We start from the raw sequence: 21,701 nt of genomic DNA on the forward strand, positions 1-21,701 counted from the left end.
TGATGCCCAATGACGCCTGAGATAGGCACAGGCTCCCCGTGACCTGAGGTAGTTCGGATAAGCGGTAGAAGATGAATGAATGAATGAATGAATGAAGGTCAATGGCAAAAAATGTCAGGTTAATTTCAGGTTAACTTTTTAAGTTAAATCTAAAATAGAAAAAAAAAGAAAGTTACATTATTAAGCGGTGGTTTAGTGGTTAGCACATTCGCCTCACACCTAGGCACAGGCTCCCCGTGACCCGAGGTAGTTCGGATAAGCGGTAGAAAATGAGTGAGTCATTCCCTACACCTGACCAAATTCATTTGGCAGTTCACGGTTTATCAGTGAGTTTAATACCTACATGAGTTCATCAAACTTTTACTTCAAACTCTTTTACTGTTCTACTTTTGTTCTTCAAGAACTTCAAACGTTTTGCAAAATCCTCACGTTTTTGAGAGATATTAAATGACGGATATTGCTATTTATGCTGTGGTCACTAGATGGAAGCAGTGAGCCTGTATGTTTACCTACTAGGTACGCTGAATGCATTAACTAGGGGATCACATTCTATGACCTGGGTCTAGTACATTTTAGTGATTTATCTTTTATTAAAATGTACTTTGCATATTTAAGCACCTTCTCGAACACAATTAATGTCATTACATCTATTTCATACTTTCTTACTTGGCTTTCTTTATTATATATTATATATTTAGATACTTCTACTATCTATCTATCTATCTATCTATCTATCTATCTATCTATCTATCTATCTATTATTATTATTATTATTATTATTATTATTATTACTATATTAACAATTAATTAATTCATTAATCTCCTATAAGTCTTTTCAGATACAGGTCAGGATAGGATGTCATCTGGACGAGCACAGAAACCCAGGTGTCCAGTGCTCATCCAGAAACTTAACCAGAATGATAGTCCATTGTAATTGTTGACAAATGTGCCTCTGCAAATAACAAAATAAAAGGTCAGTTGTTGATATTTTCAATTAATTTGCACACTTCTTTCCCTATAATTCTGATTCTATTTGTCATTGTGATTTATTGTGCATAGGTCAATGGCAAAAAATGTCAGGTTAATTTCAGGTTAACTTTTTAAGTTAAATCTAAAATAGAAAAAAAAAAAGAAAGTTACATTATTAAGCGGTGGCTTAGTGGTTAGCACATTCGCCTCAAACCTCCAGGGTTGGGGGTTCGATTCCCGCCTCTGCCTTGTGTGTGGAGTTTGCATGTTCTCCCCGTGCCTCGGGGGTTTTCTCCGGGTACTCCGGTTTCCTCCCCTGGTCCAAAGACATGCATGGTAGGTTGATTGGCATCTCTGGAAAATTGTCCGTAGTGTGTGATTGCGTGAGTGAATGAGATAGATAGATAGTAGAAGTATCTAAATATATATAATAAAGAAAGCCAAGTAAGAAAGTATGAAATAGATATAATGACATTAATTGTGTTCGAGCAGGTGCTTAAATATGCAAAGTACATTTTAATAAAAGATAAATCACTAAAATGTAGTAGACCCAGGTGATTCAGAGATCAACAGCTTGTGGAAGGGGAAAGAATACACATTCATTCACACTCATTGAAATATAGGGCATCCACTACTTACCTGAATGTTTTTCAAGCTGGAGAAAATTCACACAAACAGTATACAAAGTATTTATTATTATTATTATTATTATTATTATTATTATTATTATTGTTGTTGTTGTTGTTGTTATTATTATTTTTATGGGCACTCCATAACCAAGGATGTGGGAAATGAAGACACACTAAGTAAACTTTGTAGTTGACTGATTTAATCAATCAATCAATCAATCAATCAATCTTATCTATTATCATCTTATCATATTATCATATTATCTATCTATCTATCTATCTATCTATCTATCTATCTGTTTGTATATTAATATCTTAGGAATAATATAATAAGGCATTATTAAGCTAAATAAATACCTTTAATAAGTAACTTATTCACTTTTTTTAGTCTACTAACAAAGCCTTACTGTGCTTGTGTCTTTGGGAACGAGAGAATTTGCCGTTTTCTCAAATATTATCAAATATTATATTATAGTTTGGACTGTAAGACATCAAAAAGGTTCGAAAAGGAGACGATTGTGTACTGTACTTGTATACTTCGACAGTACACACAATACTACATCACTACTACAGTATTCTTGTGAGCGCACGCGTAGCCAGCAGCAGCAAGCAGCATGCGGCGTGACGTCACACGCGAAAGGCGTTCCGGGGGCGTGGCCCCGCACGGTCCGCTCCACTGTTTCATGTGGCTGTTGAGATCAAACCCCATTGAGAATTGTTCACTTGGAAGCGCGGCGGACGAGCAGGTTATCGACCCAGTAAATAAACGCTTTGTTTGTGTTTTTCAGTAGAGGTTTATGTAACAGCCCGGTTGTGATTGCGGTAGAAATATCGGGCAACGTTAAAAAGGAGAAAGAAATAAAAAAATCGGTCGTCTTGGAGAAGCAAGCAAACGTTCCCACGGCTACAGGTAGCTCGCGCTGCCGGCTGACAGTCTTCACGTGCGGGTCATGCGGGTGCATCCGGACGCAGGGCAGGTCGAGTCCCAGCGCTGCTAGTTCACCGAGAAGCCGATCATCACTTCGCCTCCGCCGGACGGGGAAACCGCCATGTCCCGAAGGAAGCAGAGTAAACCCCGTCAGATCAAACGTAAGCTCTAAAGTTACAAACAGTCTCAAACGGATACAATATAAACACCCAGGAACTTTATTATAATACCATTTCCGTTGTAGTTATAAGTTTCATTCAGCTTTCCGTGTCTATCCAGGTCCAAGCACACGCCAGACTCCACTCGTTAACAAGCCGTTCACGTGTTTATGGCAAATAAACAACGTGTAGAACGTGTCGAGAGGATTCTAATAAGGTTTAGTCTGTAGTTTGTTGACACTGAGAACAGCTGAGCGAGTGGAGTTTATTCCATCACGCGCTACTTATAGCATAACAACACAAACACAGAGATACATAAACAAAAGGTGGTTACAGGAACAGGGCGCACAATCGTGCACAAAGACGCTTGAGATAAACGCGACTAAGGACACTCTGTGATCTGATTTCAACCCTAACGAGTTCCGATCAGCGTTGTGGACAAAACATTCAGCGAAAACACTTTATAATGTGATGATAATGCTCTGTCTGCAGTGTAACCGTGGTTTCCTGTTTTAATTCTCCTGTGAAAACGTCAGTGTTCTGTGAAAAAAGCGATGCGACTCCAGATAAGAAGCGATCCGATCTCATGAGAGATAAGGATTAAAATTGGGTGCTTTTTTTTTTCTTCATGTGTTTTCTGTCTGTGCCTGGCTTTGCATTCTCCCTCCGGCCTTTTTCACTTCTCTTCCCACAGATCGACCGTTTGATAACAGATCTATCTGATCTCTCTGGCTGATAGTGGATTACCATTGGATCTTTTTTTTCATACCTGTACCCACTTTTTTTTTTTAACTCTGTAGTACTGTTCAGTCACCGTTTGTAAGTATTTTTACACTCTTTAAAAATAGAGAAACCTTAAGGTTCTCTAGATGTCACTTAAAACAGTTTTAATATATATCCCTACCACAGGGTTTCCCTATCAGAAAGGCTTCCATGTAGATCAGAGGTTAATTATCCAACGCTTAAAGATCCTTTTCCACCACAGAAGTGTACAGTTGATTGGCTCATGCCTGAGAAGTCCTTCCTGTTTAGAAATGCACCAAGGGTTCACAATCACAATCCTGCGATCTTTCGAGTTGATAAAATTATGCTATAAAAATAAAATGTAATGCCACAGCACCACCCTAACCCCCCCCCTTCCGCCTCTCTTAGCCTGTCACTCTCTCCAAAGCAGTGCTGAAAAGTGTTTTTGCTTTGGTGCCAGATGCTGTTTCAGTTCTTGGTCCAGAAGAGATGCTCCGACCTGATAAGCACGGTAGCAATATCTTGGAGGTTGAGTTTAAAAGGGCCCACTCAAAAATAAATATTAATGTGACTCAAAGGCAGAAAGTAACTCTTGAAAAGGAAAAGAAAAATGTCCTGATAAGGCATCATTAGCATATACCAGTGAGCGTAAAGGGCGGTAACGCAGCTTGGTTAAGCAACTGTGAAGCTGCGTTTCTAGGCAGTCATGCCAGTAGCCTTTAGCTGTGCACTTGATTAAGATATTTATGTCTTATTTTGACCAAAGCTATCTGTGTCTTTAAGCAAATCACCATTTGATATAAATGGTGTACACTTGTGGATTGTGTCATTATGTTCTACATTATTAATAAACTCTGACAAATGGGACAGAAAAGAGAATCATGCCCCAGAATGCTTCCTTCCCCATCTATTTTTTCTTACCTCAAATTTGAACTAATCTAAAGATAATTTCGCCTCTGTGTTGTTTCACTCATAACATTGTTAGACAGCCGTGAATTGAGATTGGAGGTAGATTGGATAAGGCAGCCCTACGTTTTCTGATAGTGGGCGAGATGTTACAGCAAGCTGTAGCATCCAACTGAAAGGTTACTGCATCTTTAACACATTTGTGATCATGCTCTTTAAATCACACCATCTCAGCAGTCTTTCACAGATCAAAATGCTAAACACCCAGGCCTTTTGTTACAACTCGTCTTGGGCGATTTTACTACGCATGCCTCTGGCTAAAGTATCTTGTATGGTGGAAGTTAGAGGAAATATTTGTGTGCCTTTTGTGCGTCATCCTCCCAATGCTAAAGATCTCTCCGATAGATTACCCATCCCTCTCCGATGTGGAGATTAGTGTGCGGCCCACTAAGGCTGGATCCCAGGCCTTGTATTTTGACAGTTGAGATGGGAGACGAGATAGGTGAGGCGGCGATCTCTGTGCCGATAGAGCCAGCGTGAGACAGATGGAAGTGATTGTTGAGCTGGAATTGGCATTTTAATTACATTGGGCTGCCGCTTTCTCATCTTTGTCATGTTAGTGTTGTTGTTTGGGACTGGCTGGGTGTATCTGAAGATACGTTTTAAAAAAAGAGAGGGAGAGAGAGAGAGAGAGAGAGAGAGAGAGGAGCAGATAAGAGCAGAATAGGATAGCAGACCTGATAAGCAGTAGGGGAGAGAGGCAGGAATCCAGAAATGATAGATGGATGTATTCTGGGTTTTTAAAGCACCTCCCACAGTGAGATTGTGAGCGCTGATAAGGCAGCCGTAAAGATGGGTGCTGAGATAAGAGTGCAGAGATGGTGGAGATATAGCAGCTGCACTGCACAGGGTGACATTATTCAAACACATGCATTATGCATTGACGTCAGTTGCTTGAGCGTGTTTGAGTCCAGCAGTGGCCACCCGATGGTCAGACATGGCAAATATTCAAGTGACCACCTTTCTGTTGATGTCGATCGAGTCACTCTTTTGAAACCGTGGACGCACGATTGTATCTGCAGTTCCTGTTTTTGCTGAAAACTGCTGTCAGGTTTAGCTTCAAGGGGTCACTTGACTCGAGGGTTAATCTAATATCCTGCTAAAAACATCATGCTGAATAAAAGAAAATGAGATCTTTTCAACACAAACACACACAGATAAAAGCAGCAAAGTGTGCTTGCACAATAAACCGTCACATATGAATTAATGTGCGTGCACATACATGCACGTACACACACACAACATAGCTCTTTGGTGCCTTTTGCCTGAGTGTATGTGTGTTTTGTGTATGTGTGTTCTTTGTTCTGCTTTTAGCTCGATGTGAACTTTTGATAAGCCCTGGGGCCTGATCTCTGGCGCAGATAGAGATTGCCAAGTGTGATAAGAGTTGTTATCAGGCCAGAGCAGGCAGGAGTTAAGACTCTGCTGCAATAACAAAACGACACGTAGCAGAAGCAGGGCGCTGGACCCTGGCAATCAGTTCCAGCCTTAATGTGATTAATGTTGTTGTATAATTAGATGATAGGTGTGAATGCCTTTCTCCCCTTCCTTCCCTCTTCTTGTTCCCACCCTCCTCTCTCTTCCCGCCCCTGTGTTTTTCTCCTAACAACCATCATAGTCGATTAATTTAATTAAAACTAATTAAACTAATTCCACAAATTACTCAAAGTAGATCCTGTATAAGATAGTATTGAGATGTGGGGGATTTTTCTTTCCTCTTGATGATTATCTATGAAGAGCAAAACTTTTGTATAAAAAAAAAAAAAAAACTTGCAGATGAAGTTAAAAAGAAAAACAGTGTCAGCACATTTGTGCCTCTGATTCAAATTTATCATTAGATACTGTGTGATACAGGTTTTAATACATCTGTGAAAGTAAATAGAAGGTCTGAAAAACGTTGTCTCATAGGCAAATACATGTGCTAGTTATTATTTTATTTAGAACCAGGGATGTATTTATATGGAATAACAAGTACTTGGCTTACAAACTTGTTGTGGGAGGAAGAAACTGATTTCTAATAATGTCACTTGTAGGGTTTTTTCATCTCTTGAACATATTTTTTTGACCGATAACGATCATCCTTTTCTTTATCTATCAACTGTTTAGTTGTCTGTTGCATGTGCAGGCTTCCTACATCGCTGCACATGGTTTTTTCAGTTTTCGTGTCACTTTCTGCCAAATAATTATGTAGAAAAATGGATGCAATTAGGAATCGTCATCTTGAATCATATGCATCGTGTTGTAGAGTGTTTGTGGATTTATTAGGAAAAGATTCTGATTTAATCTAAGTACATTGTCAGGATTAGCTAAAAAGGAATGCTGTGAAGTTTTCACCCTTATTCCAGGAAGTATAAATGGGTATTTTAATAAGGTATGCTTCAGTTTTGTGTCACTAGAGTTGATGGAGTGATGAATATCTGCTTGCTTTGTTTTGATTGGGTGAGCTGCCTTGCCCTCTGTGATGATTGGTTGTGGATTTTCCTTGTTCGTGTTGACCCAGCGGTCACATTAAACTGCCTGTGGATTCATATTTACTACTTAGGAAGTGGCCGGATGTTAGCCTGGTGGCAGAAGCATAGCTGTGTGCTAGTGTTAAGAGTTATTGCTTCTTCCTGCTCTTTGCACAGTGTGAATTATGAAGAGCACACACACACACACACTCTCTTTATTCAACTTCCACAGCACTGTTAATGCTGGGGTCATTGCCCCCACCCCAAAACCAAAGAGTAGATTCCTTTTTCATCCAAACAATAATATGTATTATATCTGTAAACAGCCCCAATGTTTTTCAGGGTCTCATTTAAAAAAAAAAAAAAAACATTATAATAAAATATTTACAAAAGTGATCACATGCACATTCTAACTTTTTTCTCCCCAATGCAAACACAGCTATCAGCTTCACTTCCATTTTAAACGATAGCAAACATGCAAATCATGCTGGGTAAGAAATGTCACCCTAGACTGAAACACACAGTTTAATGAGTCCAGTACCAATTGCATTGATGTTACACTAGACAGTACATTAATATTCTGAAAAGAGAGACAAAAACTTTCAGCTCAATTTGTAATGCAAGCTATGTTGCAGGATTGGTTGGGCATGAAATATTGATGCACTGCCAAGGCGCCTATAGGGCCCTTTGTATGTTTTTAAGCAGAGGGAAAAAAACAAACAGGGACAGTGAGAGTAATCATGAGCTGCCCCTATCACATGGAATCACATGGAGCTGAGAGATTTTGCGTAGTGTTTTTGATTAGTGCAGATAATGTGATGTTTGGAACAGTTTCCATAGCAGGAGGGATCTGTTTTGATGAACGCTGGCTAATGGAGTTTATTTAACGCGCTGATTATAACGGGACTTGGTTGGAGTTAATCAGCTAGTCTTTATGGCGAACGGAGATATGATAATGTGTTCATGTGGAAGAGCTATGTTTGATGAGATCATGGTTAACACAGTTGACTAGATTGGCTGATTTCCATGCTTGGATTGATGTGATGTTCTTTTATATGATGTGTTTTAATTAGCACATTTAACGAACAAGCGTAGAATCTGTAGGAGTGAACCCGGACAGGATGATTGGTGAGTGCTGCTCTTTGAACGGAGATCCTGATTTTATGTAGAGTTTACTTGGAATTGAGGGGGTGTCCTTTGAAGTGATGCTTCATGCTTAGAATTAAACAATAAAATTGAATGTTGGTGTACATTATTTGGCAGGACTTTGGATGTTAAAACATAATTGGTGGAGTTCAAGTTCATATGGGTTATATACTGTATGCACAAGGGTTTGTGTGTGTGTAGTCTATCTGTTCATGGACGGTGTATCACTGTTATGACAGCTACCCCCACCCCCCACCCCTAGCACATACGATAAGAGGTCATTTTCTCCTACTGTGCTCAGCTCTCCATTCCAGGGTGTAAAAAAGGCCTTCTGTGGACAAGCAGGTCCGATGACCTGCTTTTATAGTTGCAGAGCATAGCTGTAAAACTCAGTTAAGAGTGCTAGCTGGGCTTACTCTATCACCAGGGCTGCTTCGGTGAAAGTGTGTGACTTTCAAAGTGCCCATGTTGTGTACTGTGTTTTACACTTAAGACTCATTTATTAAGCTGGATGCAAATATATTTATTTATAGATATTTTTACACAAGAATTGTGGACTACATTAACGTAAATTAGTTAGGAAAAATGTGTGGTTTATTTAGAGCTTCTGAGTCCCTGGAAAGGTACACATAAGGACAATCAATAAGATAAACCTCGATTGATCGGCTTTAAGCAACTGCTGTGAGTTACTCCAAATTAATTTATGGATTGCAATGTTGTTTAAATTGCTAATTTAATTTCGGTCGTTCAAAACAATTTCAAAACTGTTCAAGACAAATCAAACCAGTCGTTCAATAATAACAAAAGAAATGGCACCCTTTAACAGGAGGGTTAGCATTAGTCTACCTTTTATAGTGACATGCTGCAGTGGCTGAGTTGCATTATTGGAAAATCTAGAACCTACCATGCTTAAAAGATGCTCTTACACTGTTAAGGCTTTGTTGCTAATTGTAACCTAGCTGTGGCTTGGTAGTTTTATACATTATGGGAATTTATTGATTGACATTTATAATCATGTGGTGTTTAAAGGAACGTTTTGAGGGCACTTGCTCTGCTTGGTTTGGCCTAAAAAAAACAACCATAATTTGTGCATACATCTAACGCACAATTGAGAAGGTTTCTCTATCAGTCTCATAAACTTATTCTTATAAAACACTGGAGGTCTTTCTGGACACTCGTGTATTTGTTTTCACCTTTACACTTGGGCTTTGAGTGAAGCGGGCCTGGCTGGGCGCTCCGGTGGGCAGAGAGCTCCGGACTGGGTATAGAGGAAGAGAAGAGAGGAGAGATAAGCGCAGCAGGGCAACTGGGATAAAGGCCTGAGAAAGAGGAGAGGTTAGACTGTCCCCAGGGAGCTCCCCTTAACAGAGGTGGTCTAGACTAGAATGTCTCCTCTTTCTGCTCTCACACACTGCACTTGATCGAGCCAAAAAGTGGCTGCCCACCTCCCTCTGTCACTCCAAACCCAGGCTTAGATATGTGTAGAGTGAGTCAGTAGTTGTGGAGTTAAGAGTGATCTAAGCTTTGGGTTTGTAAAGCCATATGAGCAATGAGCGTATGAGCAATGTCTTACTGATAGCCTGTCTGTGATAGTCTCAGGAATAGATCAGGTTAGGTGTGTGATAAAAAAAGTCACACACATTAAGATGATGTGGAGAACAGTGATGGTGTCATGATGAGATGGTGCCAGTGTTATTCTAGAAATTGTTCTGTAATGGTATATGGGCAAGAAACAAATCATAATTGCCACCATCTCATTCTTACATGTTGTTTTTCCTTTGTTTATTGTATGAAACTCCTAAAAATGCTTTAACAGATTGTGCTAATATTTGTATGATTCTTTTCCAAGCCCCTTTGTGCAGCTCAAGCCAAGCCTCACCACTGAAATGTCACCAGCTAAAGTATGCCAGGGGTCCAGTAGGGGTTACTGGATGAGTCAGACTAAGTTAACACATTAAACACATTTTAATAATTTGTTAAAACGTACTCTAACTTTTCTTCAGTATTCAAGCAAACAATAAGTAGGGCCAAAAAATAATGAAAACAGCTTCTAACAGCATTAATGTCACTTTGGCATTTTTGACATTTGTTGAAACGATATTAGTGATTTATTAACCATCAGTTAAGTATTTCAACCTACTTTGTTTTCAGTCACAGCTTTATATTTCCCCTGTTTATAATACAGAAAAAATATCAATAATAGACATCTTTAGAATGCATATTTTGCCAGCACCTATTGATACTATCTGTATTAAAAAATGCTTCTTCTGGTCATTTTCACATGACCAGATAGCAATTTCTCCACCCACATAAAACACACACACACACACACACACACACAAACCAAGAACTCTTTTAGAGCTCTGCAAACTTAATGAATAATTTTATACGAATTAGTTAATTACGTAATTTCTTTGCATTTATTTTGTATTATTACATGTTTGTGTTTTGATTCTTTTGGGTTTAAATATTCACTTCTCTTTATCAGTCTATAAATACAATATGATATTGTGCACTACATGCTGACCTACTTTAGGTTTTCCAAATAAGTCAAACATCACAGTGGACCAAAGGTCACCTGTTATTTTCTTATCAATTAAAAGATTAAATCACAAAAAAAAGAGTGTGTACAGATTAAAGATGCTAATGATTAGATTATCACTCTCGATAACTGTTGGACTATTGATGCCAGCATTTTTATTTGGAGTAGACTTTGGCCGTTTTGACCCTTTTGGTGTCTTGGCCAGTTGTATGTTGCAGTGCATTCACCAAAGAACAATAGATAGTGAACACTTCTCTGACATACACGCTACATGCTTGACTTCCATCCTCTTCGCCTTCATCTCTAACTCAATACCTTACTCTACTCTCCCACTGTTTGTCTGTCCTTCTTTTCATTGCTTCGCTGCGCTACTTTTCTATCTTAGACCACATCGCTGTCTTTCTCCCCCATTCCTCTCTCATGCTCCCGAACACCTCTGTGCCGACCCCTTGCTTTGCGTATCTCTGTCCCGCTCTTTCCTCCTCCACCCTCTATCCCTCTGTCTCCAGTCAGACCTCTAGCCTCACTGAAGCAGGTCTTGGCGTATGATAATGTGGAAAGTTGAACTGGCCCCATTACAGCTTGGCTGATGGCAGCGCCGATAAGACTCTTGATAATGGGTGCAGATAGAGCTGACACAGCGGTCCAATAGCCAGCCCTCTCTCCCCCATTATCATTCCTGCCCACCGATGGGCTCCCAGCGCACTATCTGCTCTCCATTTCCACTCCTGCGACAGATAAGAATGGAAATACTGACTTCATAGCTGACTGATTAAAGTGTCTGCCTTTCTTGATAATACATAGATAAATTATGTTTTTTTTCCTCTCTGTCTCTCTGTCTCTCTCTTTTTCTCCTTCTCGCTCTCTCTATCCTCTCGTCTTGCTCCTTGTTCCACTATTGAGAAAGGAAGGGGGGATCAGGGAGGAAAAATCTCTCCTGTTAATTTCTTTTTCTTTGTAGGTTTATTTGAGAGGGAATGGCGGGTACAGGAGATAGTGAGCAAGGGATTTTGAGTGAGATCGGGAAACGGGCCCATTAATAAGAAAGTTTGTCGCTTGAGGTGAGTCGAGGAAGAACGACTCTATTCGATTGCCTCTCGGGGACTATTACATTTGGAATCATGTCGACTAATACACAACAAAATGCTATCACTTTATCTGCATAAACACGTTGGTGCATAAACAACCCCCCTTACCCCACCCCACCCCCATTCCCTCACAGCGAATGCCTGAGCTCATCCTGTCTGTTTGATTCCAATTTCAACCAGACTGAATATTAGCGCAGAGATGATTCCACTGAAGAAGAGACACTGACTTATGGCTTCCCACAGCGACTGAAGGAATCAGTAAAGCACATTGGTTGGCCTGTCAGAGGACCAATGACCTCCCATCTACAGTTACACACTTTTCCAGGGTGCTGTTTATCGCTGATCGCTCCACTAAGATACCACAATGATCTCACTGATGAAGCTGTTACGTTTACAGTAAAGCCTTCCCTCTGTCTCTGTGCGTGTCTTTCTCTCTGTGTCCTCTGTGCTTTCTCTTTCCTCTATGCCATAAACTTCCTCCAGTGGAGATTTTCCTGCTGTGCTTCACCTTCCTGGATCACTCTGTGGATGTCAGCAACAGTCTCAGGGGCTTCCTTTAGTAGCTCTCGCCATATCATGTGTTTTATGAGTCGAGTCGTGTGACTTGTGCTATCTGTCATTTCCTCGTCTTCCAAGCTAGAGAAAAAAACAACAGCATGACCCTGTAACTTTTGCACCCAGCCTTTCAACTTACCTATAACAGAGAAATTCCATGTCTCTGTCAGTTTTATGGCCGAACTGTCTATCTGTCTGTCTATCTGCCTGTCTGTCTGACTGTGTGTCACTTCTCTGCTTACATAGAGAGCTGCCTGCTGGAACAACGCGCTATTTGTTCAGGGCAGTGTAACTGACCTTGATAGATTAGAGAGCACCTTTTTTCTCTCTCTGGGGCCATATGAGTGTGAGACAGAAAAGATAAGTTTGTGCATGAATTCCTTTTTTTTTTCCTTGTGAATTCTTTCTCATTTGATACATGGTTTTCTTTCACTGGGAAAGTGCGTGCGTGCGCGTGCGTGCGCGTGAGTGTGCGTGCGTGCGTGCGCGTGCGTGTTTTGACTTTTTTTTTTCAAATCCTTCCTTTTCTCCCATTAGACTCGTAAACCACATTCACTTGAAACTCTCTCTCACACACATGCTGAATTATTCACATTAGCATGCCTAAGGCAAATTTCAGACCAAAAGTTTGACTTTATTTTTAAGGGCAGTAGACCTTTTTCAGTTAGGCCACAAAGAACAGGGAGTGGAGGCGAAAAAAAAAAAAAACTGAAAGCATGATAAAAAGCCTAGATAAGGGAATGACTGTGTTGTGTAGGAGTTGATATCAATGTTATCTATCTCTTTTTCACTCTCCTAGCCCTTCTGTTGTTTTTTACTCCTTATCTTGCTTCACCAAAATGCCAGGAACAAAAAGGGAGAAAGAAAGAAATTACCGCACAGATTATTCATGGAGCTCGCTGATAAAATGTTGACGTGAAAATTAAGAACAATATATAGAAGAGCTTGGTCTTTCTGTGGTAATTGTTCACTAGCCTTTATTTTTAGTGCAGCTGGGTGAAATCCATGTGCAGTTTATTCTTCCTTCTCTTTTAGAGGTTGAATTATTGGAACAAAGTTAACCCTTTTCATCCGGTCTCTTGTGTCAGACAGGCATTTTTCTTTCTTTCTTCTTCTTTTTTTATTTTTTTATTTATTTATTTTTTTTTTACTTCTACCCTTACCCTTGTGACACATACAGACACACACTGGCCCATAGCTACTGGAATCAGATAAGCACAACCTCAATCTGACAAATAAAGAGCCCCAAATGCAGTGGACAGGCATGTGTTGCTAGGTTGATAGGCTTCAGTTGCAGCCGACAACAGCATTTCTTCAGGTTTCTGGAATTCCTGAGAGTTGAACAGAAAAAAAAAACCCAGAGAGGAGAGGATGACCCTATATTGTATAATAATCACATTTTCTCCTGATGTAATACAACAATTAGATCATGTCAGTCATTAATGTTTTATTTTGCATGAATCATTCCGCACATATGCTGGTGTTGCATTTTAGTCCTTATGGTTATCCATGTGATCTAGTTATGATCTTATGTTTTTGGACAGATGTAACTACACAACTTGCCTTTAAGTAGACATTTTAGTTGAGCAATATGCACAAGCAGGAGTGCAGTTCTGCCGGGTATCTGTTTACAGCATGGCTGTTTTTCTCCACAGGATATTCAGTAGAACCGCACAATTATGTTGTGAGTATTTCTTTTATACAACAGTCCTATAAAAAAGAAATGAATATTGAGACATTTTGGACACATCATGGTCAAATGCCCTGTTTATTTTCTGGTCCACCTGCGTATGTAGATCCAGAAGAAGCCACTCACTTTTTAGCATACTGGCTATCTGACTAGCTAGCTCACACTGATTTGTAAATTTCTGTTTAAGGTGCTATTGTTAAAAGTCTTCTTCCTTTTCATCTTGAACTCTGAAACTTTCATATTTTTAAGCAAAGGTTTTATCCTTGAAATGTATCGTTTGCCCTGTCTGCTGCTCCTGATAATAACACTACTGTAGTAACAGTTTTAATCTAGGAAGTGGAAATTTACTTGGTTAACACACACACACACACTCACAAAGAGAAAATTCTCAGGAAACATGGGCATTCTGGAACCTCTGCTTGACCAATCAAATTAGTGGACCAGAACGAACTGATTTATAATACACTTTTAACCAAACGTTATGTGTGGTTAATAGAAAATGTTGCAGAAGCTTGTTCCATTATCTTTAAGCATATTTTCTGCTCTAACATTTCTAACATTTCCTCTTTGTTTTAGTTTAATTCTTCCTCTGTGTGTTCTTGGCGCTGCCTCTGTTGTTGGGCCAGTCAGTGGCCTTTGTACAGAGGCCTCGTGTTTCACACTTGACCCTGTTTTCAGCTGCCACTCCATCCTTGTGTCCAACAGCAGCCTCAAGTTTCCTCTGTTCTTTGGGCCCCAGATTCTCTGAGCGTGTGTATGTGAGTTAACACACACGAGCGTAGCCACAATATCTTCATTATGTGCCCCCAGTTTCTCATGTTATCTCTTTTAATTCATAGAAATTCCACTGTTAGTATGAAATTAATGTACGTACAATGTAAACGCGCAGTACGTAATGGAGCATTCATTAGATTGAAGGCGCACATTCATCCTGTGTTCATAATTTCACTTTTGTGCCTCTCTATCTCATTTGAATTTATAATACTCTCTGCTTTCAGTTTCCCTGTTTGGATCAAGATTAAATATCCCAAATATGCCCATTCTTAATTTAATTTAATTTTTTTTTTTTGAGATTTATTAGCTCAACCCCAAAGCATTATGTGCTTGTATGAGGTTCCGTCATATTATTAAGTCAGATTGTGGACTAAAGAAATATTTATATAATTGCTGGGAATACTGTCCTATTAAACCGGTCAGACTACTAGCGTCCATTATGATAAGAATCTCCTCTGAATATCCTTTACATACCCACACACACATGCGCTTGCACACACTCTTGGCTCCTTTTGCCCTTTCCTCTTTGTACTCTGTGCCTCTCGTCCCCTCCCTCTATCTGCGGTGAGCCTAGTCTGAGTATTAGTATTAGAGGCAGCAGTGTCCCCTGAAGTAAAACAATCTGCTGTAATCTATCAGTGTGTTATCGGCCCTATCTGAGAGCCAGAGCGAGCCGGGCCGGGGCCATGGCGCCGTGCTCCGCAGCTGATAAAGTTTCAGAGTTCAGCGATGATGAATGTTAAGAAACTGCACCCTTGTTAGAGAGGATGTGGACTCGGCAGGCCCGACAGAGGGAGGGGGCTACACACACACACACACACACACACACACACACACACACACACACACACACACACACACACACACACACAAAACACGACACAAACCAGAGCGGAAAAAGAGCCCGTACTGTTACAGGCCACCAAGTGTAAGGTCAGGACCCTGTTCTTTTACCCACATCCTCACCTTCACACTCCATTTAGCCACAGTTCAGGATCCGTTTAAGTTATGCAAATCATGGCTTTTAACCTTGGCATGTGTTTCATGCGTCTTCATCTGTCCTGTGCATGTAGGACTTAGCATGTAGCATGGCTCCTATCAGCTGCTCAAATCTATTAGGCCTTGTGTCATGCCTCAAAGTCCCCTGATGACGATGCATTTGATAAGAGAGTTGTTCTGAAACATAAACAGTGCCAATAATGATAAAGCATCAACTCCTTGTCAGATATGCTGAGAACTGCCGAGTTCACATATAAGACTAATAGATTTTTTCTTTTAATTTTTTTTTAACTGACATAAAGCAAGATTGATTTGCATCATTTTACCGTGCTGCTACTTTATTGTAATGCTAACATCAATATATCAACACAAGCACATCTGTTCAATCTCATATAACAGATAAAGATAGAGGAACAGAGCATGTAACAGTTAAACACCTAAACAACGATGCCTAAGGTAAACAGCATATAACAACAGTTTAATGGAACACAAGGCCCAGGGTTCCAGTGCGTTTTTTAATGGAAGTGTGGAACATTTAATAGTGTCTGATAGACAGTAGTCTGCAGTCTGAGGGAATGGAGGGGTGACCCCGGAGCTCAAGACAGCCAAACTGTGCTGTCTTTAAAAAGAACAATTTGTCAATAATTGGTCGTGTCTGTCTTGTTAAACGTTTGATAATGCCGAGGTTCTTTAAGACCAGCACTGCGAATATCTCAAATTGAAGCGGCAGGCAGCATATGGCAGCAGATCTCAACACCTGATAACACCATTAAGCTCGTGAGAAGTATTTTAGCTGAATTCACACAAAAATAGATAGATAAATAAATAATGAAAAAGAAAAAAGTGGAACTGTCAGAGAAGTGATACAGACTATAAAAACCATTTGGGTTGAGCGATAAAAGATTATCATCTTTTTTTTCTGATGCCTTATTGCCTACTCAGCCATGACTGTGGCTAATTTGCTTACTCAGGCAATAGTACGAACTTATTGTGTGTGCGTGCGCGCGCGTGGGCGTCATGTGACTCTGAGAAAGCGTGTTTGTCGCAGCATTCTAACATATCTTCAGGCTATAGATTTTTGTTTGAGAGCGTGCAGAAAAAGGTAATTGTCCGTGTGAGTGATTATCTTTATTAGGGTATGTGTGTAGGTCCGTCACGGACAAATTTAAAATGACTCGCAGATGTACAGGATCCATTATCTTCTCAGAGAAGGCGAGGAATTTCTTTGCACAGATATGGTGGAAAGGCCTATCTCAGAAATATCTTGGGACAGCTAACCTTCATCAGATTGTCCGAATGCTTCATGGCAGCCACATTCCACAGCATTGATTGGCCAGTGGTTACAGTCAGGAGAGCGCTGTCAGAGACTCACAGTTCACTAGATAAGAGCCTGATGGAAACCATTTGGGGGAAGGAATGCACTTCTTGTGGTGTTTTGATATGCTTTTAATAATCTAATTAGTATTAACAGCAATTCCTGACTTTTTTGTATGAATTTCTAGAAATCAGTCTAATACTCTATATTAGATGTACACTGAGTACATTAGTGACTCTGTTGTCAGTTACAGGTGAGCTGGAGAGCAGGCTGCACTGGATGTGCAGGGATACTGTTTGATTCGATCTGGCTTTGGTCATACTGACCTTTCGGTCAACTGGGCACCGTTTGCATGCCTTCCTGCTCTTTCCTTTTTATGCAAATTCCCACCAAGAGGTTCCCAAGAGAGGCCTCCTGGAAACAAGTGTTTCATGATCTGTAGGTTTGTCCACAAACTGCCAGCAATATAGTAGTTTTTATTTGTTAAAAATTGTGCTTGATGAAACTTTATTGACTAAAAATTATTTGATAATGTTTTTAGATTTTATTTTTTTTACATCTTGGTTTTATGCCACATTTTTATGGCTACAAAATTCATACATTTTTATTTTTTTTATATTTAAAAATATTATTTCTTATAAATGAGTAACAATAAAATAAAAAAAATATACAGGTTTGCTCTGTATATATACAAATTGCCACCAGTACAGTAGTTTTCCTTAAAAAAGTACTTTTGAAACCTTATTTAATGGCTACAGTGCACTTGTTATATTGAAATAAATTGTTTAAAATATTTTAACAGCTAAAATTATTTTTTTATTTTTATATTTAAAAATGAAATGTTTCTAAAAATAATAACATTAGAAATGATACAATAATGTTAAGGTTAATATTTTATGATTTTAAAAATAGTACATCATTTTAACTGCTTTAATCAGTTTTTAATGATTTAATTGTTTGATATTTTAATTAAGAGATACAACCATATCTCAGGATTGTGTATTGTGTAACATCCTTTATCACAGTGCTGCTATTGTAGAGCCATATCACTCTGAATCTACAGTTAAATCATTTAAACAGTTTATTTTAAAAGAAGTGTAAACATTGTGGAAGTGGTGTTCTGATGTTTTGATGATTAATGAGTGTCTCCAAAAAATAGCTTTTTTCTCCGCATCCTTATTATTTAGCACTTCCACAATACGTTTGGTTTTGTCATTCTGTGCATGCTTTCCACCTGTTTAAATGGGACTTTATCATTAATAACCACTGTGCTGATAAGTCCGTAAGGTAAATGATGAGAACGCTGTGATGGTGGGCAAAGGGCTAGCAGAAGGATGGCAGGATATCGTTAATGTTCTCTTTCCTTTAAAAGTGCGTCTCAGGGAAAAAGAAGGAAAGAAGCGAGACATCTATCGCTCTCACCCCCTGCTTTTATTTCCTTTTAGCTCATCTTAAATTTCCATTATTCACTGCAAAAAGCCAAGCCAAGTCTATTCACACCTCCTCTCTCTGACACAGAGGGGCCCCTCCTCCCTCTCTGTCTCTCTCTCTCTCTCTCATACACACACTCACACATATACACACACACACACACACACACACACACACGCCCACACACGCTTGTGCATACACACATTCACATCAACCAAACCCCATTATTAATCATCCCTATCAGTTTCTCACATCTCCCTGTTATTTGCTATTTAATCACTAAAATAATATCAAGGAGGGGGGAGAGGGCCCGTTGCCATGACGACCAAATGGAAAAGGTCAGGGTGAGTTTATCTTATCAGCAATACCGAATGGTTACTAATTACAGATAGGTACTACCAGCTCTCAGTCCACTGGGCCCTGCCTTAAAACACTATCAGCAATCCACACTGGCCCTGATATTAAAATTATCTCTAGTCCTACACACACAGTCACATACACACACACACACAGGCACACACACCTCACCCTGCCTCATAGATCTTCAGACATGATGGGCCTCAATACAGTCTCAGATAATTCCCATAATTCTAGTATTATTATTTAGAAACATAGATGTACGTCTTTCGTTTGAATAGTGCTCATGTCTAACTTCAATTCCTTTTTTTAGTTATTAATATTTAATGTAGCAGCTTAATTAAAATCGTAAAATATAATGCCAGCTAACTGTAGAATAGTGAGAACCTGATATGATTTCTTGATATATGTACAGCAGGTACTGCTAAATCATGGTGTAGGGCGGACTCATTAAGCCCTACCATTGACCTTACACAGAAGTGAATCTTTTCTCTAGTTCACTAACCGCTATTTTACAATGAGTTCTCATTAATGCTTCCTCACCTTTATTCATGGTAATGACAAACCGGTGGTAATTAGATTTAGTGGGGCTATGTAGATAACGGTGCTAATTAATGGTAGGTGTTTGTGTACGTGCATTGGCACACATAATGGCATGCAAAAAAAACATGCAGAACAACCCCGATTTTCTCCACTTGTGCTTTGTGTGTAATTTTTTATAATCGAAAATGGATTTTCTTTTGTGTGTGTGTGTGTGTAAGCAAACAAACAGCCATGTGTTTGTGTGTGAGTCTTAAGAGTGCTTGTGTTTCCTTGTGCTCCTCCATTTATCATCTTTGACATTTGTCTGTGCTCGTTCTATCTGCTCCACATCTGAAAAGAACACATTTTTCCCATCAGAAATCCCATAGTGACTTTTGCGTTCGAGTGCTGGTGATACTTCCTTCCGTAAGCGGCATCTCCACATGCATCTTTGCTTGGCTGCGTTCCTTCTTCTCTCTAACTCGCTTTTCTACTCCGCAAATCTCTCTCTCTTTCCCTTTCTTTTCTCTCTCTGTCACTCTCTCTCTCTCTGTGTCTATGAACATGCATGTTATCAGAGTACTAGGGGCTCTACTGATGCCCTGCCTCTTGAATATACCCCCTTTCTGTCCCGCTGCCAGCCACGCAGTGGGTTATATTTAACAAGCCCCCTCTATCTGCCCTACATCCCCTCTCTGCATGCTCAACACTTATCGCTGCCACACTCGCACCATCTCCGGCTTTTTTTTTTCTTTTGAGCTCATGTGACATGAGTGATAGATAACATTTCAACTGCCGTTCGTATGTTTATCCCTCTCCCATACCTCTTCTGTTTTTCCTCTTTTTTCCTGCTGTCTCTTCCACTGTACCTCTTTTATTCTCTTGATCATTTTATTCTTTGTATTTTTTATTTTGCCTCTTTGTGTGCACAAAAAAACAAGTGCCTGCTTCAGACCAAGTAATAATACAATAAAAGTGAAAAATACAGAGAAAGGAGAAATGGGGGAAATATAAATAAGGTAAAATGGAAATAATGTTCCAAAGGTTACAAGCAGTCATGATTTAGAATTGTCTTAGGTGAAGTAGCTGTTAAGTTTTATTAAGTATTAAACTAAAAATAATAGCTCACATGATAACTGCATAATATATAGATATTTTTCTTCCTCCATCCAAATTCTGTACTTTTGTATACAAAAAAAATTACAAAAAATGAAGCCTTTTGAATGAACTCAGTTTTAATTTAAAACACACGGTCAGAACATATCTACAAGGGATTCTCATACATAAATATGACCCCCAGCACCTTTTGCATCTTTACATCCAAAATAAATCTTGCAGCTTAATTTATTAAGGAACAATTTATAGTTTGTTCCTCAGTTGCAGGCCTTTTCATTTGAAGCACACACGCTGTTCTTACTAACTTCACTCATCAGTGCAGATTTGTATTGTTGAGCTTGAGTATGTTGAGACTGTTGTTGAGATTGGGAATGTTTTTTTTTTTAAAGCTGTGCTGACAGATTTTACGTTGACAGAATTGCTTTTGAATAACAAGAGCTCTGTTTGTTTCAGTGAATGAAAGCAAGACTTAAGTTGGAACTGCTGGTCTTATCTAAGTGGTAAAGGTGCAGGTCTGCTGTTTACCAAAAACTCTTGTGTAGATATATATTGTAATAGTAAAAAAAAAAAATTGGTTTCACTGGGGCAGTGATTAAGATCCTGGGTTGTTGATCAGAAGGTCAGGGTTGAAGCTTTAGCACTGCCAAACTGCCACTGTTGGGCCCTTGATCAAGGCCCTTAACCCTCACTGCTCCAGTGGTGCTGTATCATGGCTGACCCTGAACTCCAAAGTTGGGATATGTGAAGGAAACAAATCTTTTTAATGTGACAAAATAAAGGCTTCTGTTTCTATTCAGTTTTGAGGTTTTTGTGGAATTTGAAACCAGTTGTGATCTTTCTGAAAAGACACATACTTCTTTTGCAAAACAATGTTTCTACACTCACAAAAAAAAGAAAAGAAAATGGAATGGTGCAAGTACATGTTTGAGCCCATGACGTTAATCAGGATCATGGCTTTCTTGATTAATTAAACATAATCCACTGCAATTTCTGTTGTTCTTTGAAACGGGTCCTAATTCCTATAATTTAACCAGTTGTTATTACCACTGGGTACATAGAGTGCTTTGTACTGTATATGGGCATGCTTAATATGTTTAAGAAGTGCTCTTTAAAGTTTTATTATTATATATTTATTTAAGTTTTAATGTATGTAAAGGTTTATAATAGCAGACGTATAAAATTTTCATAATTTATAATAACTATAATCATAATTCAGATATTCATTATAATTTATGGGGAAAAAATAATCAAAGGCTATTCTTGATTATGAATTAATTATTATTGAAACTGACTGACAATTATTGTGTAAAAGTAATTCAGAT

The 21,701-nt window shown here is 39.1% G+C and overlaps 1 protein-coding gene across 2 annotated transcripts in view; it reads left to right on the forward strand.

Annotated features, from left to right (window-relative positions):
• The first annotated feature begins 2,284 nt into the window (after positions 1-2,284).
• zfpm1 (zinc finger protein, FOG family member 1) overlaps positions 2,285-21,701 on the forward strand; it is a 68,594-nt gene continuing 49,177 nt past the window's right edge. For both annotated transcript variants that reach the window (XM_060878014.1, XM_060878015.1), the window contains exon 1: positions 2,285-2,687. In XM_060878014.1, the coding sequence (XP_060733997.1) occupies positions 2,648-2,687 (40 nt within the window). In that variant the 5' untranslated portion in view covers positions 2,285-2,647. The remainder of the gene's footprint in view (positions 2,688-21,701) is intronic.

This window comes from Tachysurus vachellii, chromosome 9 (assembly GCF_030014155.1).
Source record: "Tachysurus vachellii isolate PV-2020 chromosome 9, HZAU_Pvac_v1, whole genome shotgun sequence".
Classification (NCBI taxonomy): domain Eukaryota; kingdom Metazoa; phylum Chordata; class Actinopteri; order Siluriformes; family Bagridae; genus Tachysurus; species Tachysurus vachellii.